The following is an 11,278-nucleotide window of genomic DNA, read 5'->3' on the forward strand; positions in this document are numbered from 1 at the left end:
GGAAGACGAATGAGAGGTGCCTTGATAATCGGAGTCAGATGGATTAAGAGGTTGACGAAAACAACCCGCTTTGGGACAAGCATTGACAAGAGAGTTAGAGACCTCTGAACGGTGTTTCTGAACTGGACTGTTCGGTAAACCGGCGGAGGTAACTACCTGGCCGCTGTGCCGAGTTGTGCGGCGAGCTTCATGCTGTTGTGTCTTCACAAGAAAGTTTGGGTCCAAATAAGCAAGAGGATGAGAAAATTTAACTTTCTGGTTTGCCCGACGGATTTTTAGTGAAGGTAAAGGGTTTGAATTGGAGGAGAGAGTGATTACCTCTACAGCGTCAGCATGACTGACTTCAGCGTCGTCCTGCCAATGATCATTGTCAATAAGGCGTGTGAAAAATAAACCAAGTGAGTCAAGCTCTACCTCAAGGTCCGGGTTACCCACATCATCATCAGCTGCTGGATCAGAGGATGCGGTGGTTTTCTTCCTATTAGCCGGTCTCTTGACAACTCTGGTTTTTGGCCGGGTTGGCTTCTCCGGTTTCTCTTGTGGAGGCTTCTTGCTCCAAAACGGACCATCGCCCTGTTTAAAAGATGTTAAGGTCAACAAAGGGTGCTTTGAACATAGACAGGTTCCATAAAAGTATAAGGTATGAGCCTTATAGCTGGCGGTTTGTTAATGGCACAAAAGGAAGGCAGGCCGGTTTGAGCACAGGCAACTTCCGGTTCATTCAATATCTTTTTCATAGACTCCGTAACCTCATCATCTGTGAGCTGGATATCAATGTGTCGTAGAGGGTCCCTGACACTTCCTGTGTATTCGCACATCAAACCGGAGCGCTGGCTTAAGGGCAATATGCTCCAAGATATCCAACAGCGAGCAAGGTCAACCCCTGTCAACCCATTAGCCATGAAGGCCCTGTGTTTGGATAATTGAGGAGCATATTTGCTTCTCTCCTTGGCACTCAGCCTTTGTGGGAAGGGATGCGTGTTGCTTAGCCGCTCCGGACGGTAACCCGGCAAAGGATTTTCATCAGAAGGAGAGGTATCTTTGCAGTAAAACCACGTTTGATTCCACTCTTTGGGATGGCTATGCAGTTTGGCGTGAGGGTAAGTGACCTCTTTCCTCTTTTGAATTGCCATACCGCCTAACTCTGTATTGGGACTGTCAGTAAATTCAGTGCGGCGGTTTAGATGGAAGCAGTCTCTGAATAATTCAACTGTGGGCTCCTCTTGAAAGAACACCTCACATAGCACTTGGAAGTGACAGATGTTGGTTACAGAGTTTGGGCCGGTATCTTGCAGACGGAGTTGGAAATTGGCTAGGACATCCCGGTAAAATTTTGAACCGGGAGGATTGAAGCCCCGGGCTAAATGATCAGCAAAAACAACAACTTCTCCCTCTTTAGGCATGGGAGGACATTCTGGGCCAGGGACCCTCCAGTGAATGACATCTTGTCTGCTTAAGCGCCAGTTTTGACTAAATTATTCAGTTGAGTCTTGGTCACGCGAGACGGAACCCAGTTGCACTCGTACACTTGTTTGGCCATAGTCTGCAAGGTAGTAATTACCGGTTCAAGAACATGTTGGAAGGTATACCCTGACACATACATACTAAACCGGAGGCAGTTATTTATAAACCAGAGGTTTTTACGAAGCGGCAGTGCCTGGCTAAGGAATTCTGGCGGTTCAACAAGGGGACTAATGGTATATACCGGTTTGTCAATTTTTCTACAAAGTTAAACTGCCTGGTCTAAACATTGAACAGTTAAGATTGCACATGAGTAAGTACACAAAAACAGATTTCACAAGATTATACTACAGCTTTGGATCTGGAGCACGTTCATAAAAGAGATAAATATTCAAGGCCTGAAAGGAGCAGTGCCGAATCAATGAGCGAAGGTACGGATAAGATCTATGGTCTTAACATGCGGAAGTGAAGACGGAGGATAAAAACTACTGCTACACAGAGCAAGGATTCACAGACTCGTCTAAAGATCTATCATATGAACAAGAAGCAAGCGATGAACGCTAGAGAACATGGAAACCTTAGAACAGATCTATAATGGAAAGGATAGAAGACTTACCGGGGCTGAGGAAGACGCGGAAGATCGCCGCGGTGCTCTGGTACGCTCAGGGTGATGCAGCGGCCAAAGTTGGTGCAGAAGTCGAAGGCGGCGGCGGAGCTCCGAAGCTGGACGACGCGAGGAAGACGAAGCAGAAGGGACGAAGGGGAAAAAGAAATGACCCTTCGGTCCTATTTATAAGGCAAGGGACATGTGTCAGGCATGAAAATCAAGGGGCCGCGAGTTGGACACGGAGTTGTCGCCTCGATTATTGCAGATCTATTAAACAAGAAGGTATCATGGATAGTTTCTTTATGACAGATGACATCACGCCGGTTTACAACAATCAGAGAAGATGACATCACGGCGGTTCACCAAACTACAAGAAGATGTTGAAGACGAAGTTTTTGCTAAAGATTGACATGAACCTGTTCAAATCAATCTGGGGCCTAATGTTGGGGATATTACTATTGGGTGTAAACTGGCCTATTTGGGCCGGGTTAACTTCATCAGTAGTTAAGTATGTTAAAGCCCATGAAGGTAGATGAGGGCCCAAGACCCATAATCGGTTTAAGGCCTGTAGCCATAAACCGGCGTCGGTATGTAACTTGTATTGTAAGTTAGGAATAAGTGGAGACCAAACCGGACACGTCTATGAGCCGGTGTTGGGACTCTGTAAACCGACGGGCGTCACCCATGTATATAAGGGGACAACCCGGCGGCGGTTCAAGGACAACAGACAACAACTCGAGACTTAGGCGAAGCTTGTTTGCTCCCTAGTCATCGAAACCCCATCAATTCCATCACAACTAGACGTAGGCTTTTACCCTCATCGAAGGGGGCCGAACTAGTATAAACTCTCTTGCGTCCCTGTGTCCGCTTTAACCCCTTCAAGCTAACCCGTAGTGATGGCTCCACGACTAAGTCCTTTCATGAGGACATCTGCCGTGACAAAACCACGACAGGCCTTCTATGGGCCGTACGATCCATGGGCCTTTTATGGGCCGTATGATCCATGGGCCTTCTACGGGGCGCATCGTCATTTCGCCAATCATGGGCCGTACTATTCGTGGACAATAACAGGCCGTTTATTGGCCGTATTTGATAACTCTATGAAAACAGCCCAACGGGTTTTTTCGACATGAAAACGGCCCAACGTATTAACGGGCCACAAACGGGCCGACTGTAACCACGGGCTGAATTTGGCCCACAAGCAGAAAATGACAGTAACGGGCCATAAGTAACCGAATGCTGGAATGAGCCCAAGAATAAATGGGCCCTGAGAAGGCCGAAAGATATCATGGGCTGGAAACGGCCCAACGGAATAATGGGCCGTTAATGGGTATAAAGTGATACACTGTTCATTACGGGCCAGTTTTACCACGGGCCGTTAAGGGGCCAAGGGTTACTAAGGGCCTCATATGGGCCGAAAGACATCATGGGCCATACATGGGCCGGAAGTTAAAACGGGCTGGAATTATATTGGACGGCCCAGATGACGCTACTGGGCCTAATTCGGATAGGCCGTAAACGGGCCCTGGGATAGCGGGCTATAAATGGGCTATATGCGAACAGGCCGTTAACAGGCTTGCCGTGGGCCGGCCCGCCACCTTTTGACCAAGTCAAACGGGCCGGCCTTTTCACAGGAATGGGCCTCTGTTGGGCCGTGCCACGTGTCAGGGTATCATAGGCGCTTTGGGTCCAATGAGTGGATGACATCTGTCCCATCGATGAGCCGACACGTGTTTCCTCCAGCCAATGAAGATTTTTACACGTTAAAAATCCCCATTGGTCAGGGCTGTTAACGGGTTATCGGATCCAAAACCGGACCCGGTAGCTTAACGGCGTTCCGTTACGGTGGATGACACGTGTCGGTCACCCTTGACGAAAGCACTTCTGTGATGTGCGATTTATTGTCATGGAAGTGGACACTTCCGTGATGATAATTTTGGTAATGTCATGGAACACTTCTACGACAGCACAGGTATGACTATCTTGATTCTATCATAAATTTGTCATGGATGTACATGCATGACAGAAAACATGACCTACTGTGACAAACACGTATCATCACGGAAGTGAATTTTTTTGTAGTGCTCGGGGCACCCCCCCCCAGGTGCTGCTCTGGCCCAATGGATGTCTTCTGGTCCATAAAAAATCCACAAAAAGTTTCGCGGTGTTTGGACTCCGTTTGATATTGATTTCCTACGATGTAAAAAACAAGCAAAAAAACAGCAACTGGCACTGGGCACTGGGTCAATAGGTTAGTCCCAAAAAATGATATAAAGTTTCTATAAAATGATTGTAAAACATCCAAGAATGATAATATAACATCATGAATACTTCATAAATTATAGATACGTTGGAGACGTATCATGGTCCTAGATGGCCGACTCCATGGTTGGCTTTCTGGTAGGCTCGGTGGTGGCTGCACTTCTTGGCTGTGTGGGCAGCATGGGGGGTAGTGGTGGGAGGCCTTGGCCTGCTCTGGCAGTGCTCAGCATCCTTCTCAGGAGCATCAACATTGATAGTGTCTGACTGTTGGGGAATGTAGCATGCAATTTCAAAAAAAATCCTACGATCACGCAAGATCTATCTAGGAGATGCATAGCAACGAGAGGGGGAGAGTGTGTCCACATACCCTCGTAGACCGAAAGCGGAATCGTTAGTTTAACACGGTTGATGTAGTCGAACATCTTCTCGATTCAACCGATCAAGTACCGAATGTACGACACCTCTGAGTTCTGCACACGTTCAGCTCGATGACGTCCCTCGAACTCTTGATCTAGCAAAGTGTCGAGGGAGAGTTTCATCAGCACGACGGCGTGGTGACAGTGATGGTGAAGTGATCCGCGTAGGGCTTCGCCTAAGCACTATGACAATAAGACCGGAGGCGCAAACTGTGGAGGAGGGCGCCGCACATGGCTAGGAATCAATGTTGTGTGTTCTAGCGGTGCCCCCCCCATATATATATATATATATATATATATATATATAGGTGGGAGAGGGAGAGGGGCTGCAAGGGGCGCCCCAAGTAGGAGTAATCCTACTTGGGCTCCACCTCCAAGACAGCCTCCCCCCTTCCATATCCATCGGAGGTGGAAGGAAAGAGAGGGGAGAGGGGAAGGAAAGGGGGAGGCCGAATCCTCCCATTTCCTTCCCCCTTCCCTTCCTTTCCTTCTCCTCCTATTCAGCCTATAGGGGGCGCACCAGCCCCTTTTGGGGCTGGTCTGTCCAACTCTTGGCCCATTAGGCCCATATAGCTTGTCGGGGGTTGCCCCCCCTTCCGGTGACCCGATACATACCCGGTACCCCCAGAACACTTCCGGTGTCTGAATACTATCGTCCTATATATGAATATTTACCTCTCGATCATTTAGAGACTCCTCGTCATGTCCGCGATCTCATCCGAGACTCCGAACAACATTCGGTCACCAAATCACATAACTCATATAATACAAAATCGTCATCGAATGTTAAGCGTGCGGACCCTATGGGTTCGAGAACTATGTAGACATGACCGAGACACCTCTCCGGTCAATAACCAACAGCGGAACATGGATGCTCATATTGGTTCCCACATATTCTATGAAGATCTTTATCAGTCGTACCGTAATGACAACATACGTTATTCCCTTCGTCATATGTATGTTACTTGCCCGAGATTCGATCGTCGGTATCTTCATACCTAGTTAAATCTCGTTACCGGCAAGTCTCTTTACTCGTTTCGTAATACATCATCCCTCAACTAACTCATTAGTCACATTTATTGCAAGGCTTATTATGATGTGCATTACCGAGAGGGCCCAGAGATACCTCTCCGATACTCAGAGTGACAAATCCTAATCTCGATCTATGCCAACCCAACAAACACCTTCGTAGATACCTGTAGAGCATCTTTATAATCACCGATTTACGTTGTGACGTTTGATAGCACACAAGGTATTCCTCCGGTATCCGGGAGTTGCATAATCTCATAGTCGAAGGAATATGTATTTGACATGAAGAAAGCAATAGCAATAAAACTGAACGATCAACATGCTAAGCTAACGGATGGGTCTTGTCCATCACATCATTCTCCTAATGATGTGATTCCGTTCATCAAATGACAACACATGTCTATGGTTAGGAAACTTAACCATCTTTGATTAACGAGCTAGTCTAGTAGAGGCTTACTAGGGACGCAATGTTTTGTCTATCTATCCACACATGTATCAAGTTTCCGGTTAATACAATTCTAGCATGAATAATAAACATTTATCATGATATAAGGAAATATAAATAATAACTTTATTATTGCCTCTAGGGCATATTTCCTTCATTGACTCCTGGGTGTCTGGATACTCCGGCATCGGCGAGCCAAGCGGCTGACCAGAGCCCATGGCATGCTTGCTGGTTGCCAGCCCGAAGGAGATGATCTGCTGCATCTAGTGGTAGTTCTGGATAGGGGTATTGAGGAACTCAGCGTCCTTGGGGTGAGCCTAAGAAGAAACAGGGCAGACAGGTTAGTTAGTATGGCAATAGTTCATAGGCTTGAACTGCTGGTCTGTTAGAATGGCATGGTTTGCGAGCTAATCGCGACGTGGCCTTGGTAGTGCTCTGCCTCTAGAAGGATCGAGCAGGTGTCCTCATCCCATGAAGCACCGCTAAGGTCTCTGAGCTCGGACACTTGGATCCATCGAGCTCTCCACTTCCTCAGGTGGTTTTACACATGGGTCGAGGTGACCTCCTATCCACAGAAGTCGAACACCTGCTTTGCAACAAGGTTTCAAGTGCACCTCCTTGAAGCCCTTGTTAGTCCTCACCCCACTAGCTATGATCACACACATCTTGTTAAGCACAAAAGTGAAGAGGAGCGACTGCCATTTCATGATGTTCCCCCTGCCATCCTTCTTCTCCTTTGCTGCTGCCTTAAGAGCAGCAGCATGAGCAACAACATTGGGCTGAGCCAGCACAAATGGAGGAACCATAGGCGGCACCTCGAAAACCTCTGAATCAAGAGGCATCTGTTCCAGAGGAGGCTGGGAGTCCTCAACGTAGGAGGGCGGGAACTGGCTCTCGGACAACACGATGGCCTGACTAAACTCTTGGGTGGTCATGTCCTACAAACGTAAGTGTCATCAACACCACAAGACACTACACATTGACAGTATGAACTAGTAGTACAACATGGACAGATCGAACTAGCAGTACAACATGGACAGATCGAACTAGCAGTAGATCTTGGACATATCGAACTAGCATTACATCTTGGACAGATCGAATTAGCATTACATCATGGACATATCAAACTAGTAGTAACACATGCACAAGCATACCACAGCATAACAGAGCATTAATCATGGAGAACAGAGCACTAATCATGGACACATGGATAATCTTGTTCAACACTTGCACACTAGCATACCACCGATTCATCGATGACCACTAACTACAAACACTTGCCCACATGGAAACAACCCCTAGCATGCTCCAAATCCGTCACAACTAGCTACTACACCATCACAGTCAAACAGATCGGACGGCCTAACCTTAGCACATGGACAGATCTAGCTAGAACTAGAAGAGAGGAGGTGGTGGTTGAACTTACAGAGGCCATCGGAACGACCGCGGAGGAGGTGCCTGGCACGTCGGAGAGGAGGAGGAGTCGACCCCCGGCGCAGTCAACCGGTCGCCGGAGTAGATGCGCCGCTTACCTCGACGTCGAAGTGGATCTGCGCCGGAGGGAAAGCTCGAGAGGGGGGAAATGGTGGCGGGAGTTTTGCCGCGGCGGTGACCCTCGATATATAGGGCGACCGAATCGGCGGGCGGTGACTTGAATTCGTCCCGCCGCTTTTTCGGAGATGCGCCATCGCTCCCGCCATCTCCCTCCCCTACGCGACGCGGCGTTCACCTTCCCTGCATCGCTCGAGCCTGGCTCGTTGGAAACGGCCGAATCGGCCGTTCCTAGCGGGCCAGGCTGAGGGGTGCTTTGAGGTTCGTGCTATGCGGACCAAACAGTAAACACATGCATCAAAACATCTCATTCTCATCCTGCGTGGACCTGGCTGGGCCTAATGCAGGCTACCAAACGCTCATATGTTCTTGTGTGCAAATCTGGGGTGTAGTAAGATGGAGATAGAGTCGGACTGTTCTTTTAGGGCGGACTCAATCAAGCTAATGGATGAATACATGGGACCAGATGTGATGGTCGTTATGAAATGTAAGGAGATGGCTTTGGACCTTGCCGGGATCACATTCAAACATATTAGGTAGGCATTCTTTTAGATAAGATCCTCTGGTCTTTGGGATGAGTTAATCCCTGACTTTGTTTCCAATCTTCTTGGAAACGACATTTCTTGATGGCATTACATCAAAAAAATAAAAAAATAAAGTATTTTGCATTAACAAAACGATATGGCTTTCATTTGAGGAATAAAGTTGATTATGTTTTTTCCCTTCTTAAAGTTAGGTCCTGTGTTCCGCCTGATCAAGCCGACTGATTGCGTCAGTCGGTCGTATGTTCAAAAAAAAAGCCGACTGATTGCGTCAGCGTGCGACCAATCGGACCCGGATGCGCGTTCCAGACGAGCCATTCCGCTCGCATGCTTTGCTCGCCCCCTTAAGCACGCCACCCTTTAAGCCTTGATGATTTGAAACCTAACCGCCGCCGCCAGCACCACCACGTCCGGGTCCAGGGCACGCATTCAGAGCCGAGATGGCGTCCGCGTCGCCGTCGTGGGTCATCCTGGGCCGCGTGGCCAAGGTGTCGGCCGCCGACGCCGATCTTCCTCCGGGCGCCGACCTCTCCCTCGCGCTGCCGCCGCCGCCGCGCGTCGCGCTCCTCACCATCCCCCCGCGCATCTTCCCGGGCCAAACCACCTCCGACAACTTCCCCTCCGTCCTCGCCGTCGACCGCTCCGGCCTCCTCCTCCTCCACGCCTCCCAGGGCCCCGCCGCGGGCCCCGCCATCGTCGACCTCCCCGGCCGCCAGGAGGTCTGCTGGCGCCCATTCGTCGCGGGCTACTTCGTCCTCGACTCCAAATCCGCCTCGGCCTTCCCGCTCCCCAACCCCGAGCGCATCATGAACCCGGGCCGCCTCGGCCTCATCGCCTCCCCCGAGGGCGCAGGCCGCTACATGGTCGCTGAGCTCCAGCCGATCGCCGGCGGCGAGCAGGCCGACCTCCTCTGCTTCTCGTCGCAATCCGGGCAGTGGGACAGGAAGACCGTCGCCTACCCGCTTCCATCCCGCCCCTTGACCCCCAACGGCGTGGTCTCGCGCTCCGGGAGGCTCTGGTGGGTCGACCTCTCCTGGGGCCTCATCACCTGCGACCCCTTCGCGGACGCGCCTGTGCTGAGCTTCGTCCCACTCCCGCCGCGCAAGGCGCTCAAGTACGGGGTAGATTGTGCAGTGCTCGACAAGTACCGCCGCGTCGCTGTCAGCCGCGGCAAGCTGCGGTTCGTGGACATGTACAAGAACCGTAGCAGCTTCGGCTCTGCACAGATCAGCGTGTGGACGCTCGCCGATCCGGACTCCACCGAGTGGACGCTGGAGTATGAAGCGACCTTTTCGGAGATCTTTAATGATGCGAGCTTCAAGGCGACTCGTCTGACAAGGCAGCTCCCGGTGCTCGCGCTCATCCATCCCAGGGACCCCGACGTGGTCTACTTCTTCCTGGACAGGCACCTGTTCAGCGTCGACGTGCCTGACCGCAGGGTCGTGCAGTGCGAGCTCTACGAGCTGGTTGAGGAGCTATCCAGCAAAAGCATCGCCACCCGTTTCGTTCACGCTTGGAGGCTGCCACCGGCTCTCCGCTCAGGTAATTATGCCGTTTGCCCTCTTTGTAGGTTCTTGTTACTAGTACTTGTTTAGTGAATGGAAATGGTGTGTTTCTGTGTTAACATTGCGAGAGATGTATAGTGTCATCTTGGTGTGTAACATAAACTGAATTAAGTCTAACATTTATTAAGTTGTGGGAGAGAAGGGATGCTAATGTTGGAAATTTCAGGCTGTGTTAGTTTAGCTTGTTTTAATTTAGTGACGCTGTAAGGGGCTTAAATTGGATTTTTGTAGGGTAAAGCACCGCTTGCTGTTAGATCTGACACTTCCAGTGAGTTCTAGCTTTCTTCTTCTAAATAGAAGCACACTTGTATCCACTAATTTTGCCAATGACTTTTTTGCAAAGCCTTATGCACAGGACGCAGGCAAGACTATGGAAGTAAATTGTCATATGGTATTCCTTCCATAGTTTTCATGTTGTTTCCTGGGTTGTAAGATGCAGTTTAACATTTAAGATGTTTGTTTCCCCCGCAAAAGAAAAGATGGACTAGTTTAATACTATTTCCAAAGATGGTAGGTATCTGTTGAACTTCACTGTATACACAGACATTTCTGATAAAATTTGTCTCTAGGAATCCATACATCAGTGTGTAGCTCTTTAAAACATCTGTAGTATAGTTCTCACTTACTTGTAGTGTGCTAGTAGGTAGTAGTATAAGGATGACGTGCTATTTTTCATGCACTTGCTTGAAGCCAGATTATATTTGTAAAGACACTCTGTTGCCCTTCATCATATTCATATATATGCAAACTTTTAATTAATACATGTTTAAGGAGGTACTATTTCTAATTGAAATTGTCACTGTATTCCGTTACGAAGAGTTTGGCTTCTTCAATTTTAGTGTTCCCCTCTTTTGTTGCAGTACCAAACTACTAGGAATTACCGTATTAGGATGTTTTTTGTTGGTAATAATTATCTGGGTGCATGTGCCAGCTCCAGCACTTTTGTTTCGATTCAGCTTCCATTAGTGTAACAAAAGAGGACATGCTGAACTGGAACTGGGTTCCAACTCGCCCAATTCTGGGTACTACTATTAATTATCCATCCTGTTATCTTTATGCGACGTCAATCTATTTACAGCTGCGGATGCCGTTGCGGAGAAGCTAAACGCAGGAGGAAATCAAGAAATCATTGATGCCGCTGCAGTCTCAACTTGCCAAACTGAAGTTGAAGTCGGTGGCGGCGACACGCCTGAGTCCAAGCGGCGTAGGCTAGAGTGACCTGAGCTTGTTGAGATCTGTTCTTGTAGTCTCTCTGTTTCAATATCTTGTAGGCATCACCTTCCCAGAAAAAAAAAACTTGTAGGCTTTGCTAGAGAGCTGGTAACCCCAGCATGTTACCGGATACCACCTTTTGTATCCCTGAACTTGTTGATCTTTTTTAGACCGGGCATCAGCAGAGA

General features: G+C 48.9%; 1 protein-coding gene across 1 annotated transcript; it reads left to right on the forward strand.

The window, feature by feature from the left end:
* The first annotated feature begins 8,636 nt into the window (after positions 1 to 8,636).
* On the forward strand, positions 8,637 to 11,278 carry LOC125543406 (uncharacterized). The gene is made up of 2 exons (XM_048706736.2): positions 8,637 to 9,855; positions 10,957 to 11,278. Exons 1-2 carry the CDS (start codon positions 8,754 to 8,756, stop codon positions 11,094 to 11,096), a joined length of 1,242 nt encoding a protein of 413 aa, XP_048562693.1. The 5' UTR covers positions 8,637 to 8,753; the 3' UTR covers positions 11,097 to 11,278.

This window comes from Triticum urartu, chromosome 3A (assembly GCF_056163025.1).
Source record: "Triticum urartu cultivar PI428250 chromosome 3A, HENAU_Tu73, whole genome shotgun sequence".
Lineage (NCBI taxonomy): Eukaryota > Viridiplantae > Streptophyta > Magnoliopsida > Poales > Poaceae > Triticum > Triticum urartu.

Coding starts and splice junctions, on each gene's coding strand:
- LOC125543406 (XM_048706736.2), top strand. CDS start 8,754: ATGGCGTCCGCGTCGCCGTCGTGGGTCATCCTGGGCCGCGTGGCCAAG. Junction 9,856..10,956: donor GCCACCGGCTCTCCGCTCAG/GTAATTATGCCG, acceptor ATCTATTTACAG/CTGCGGATGCCGTTGCGGAG.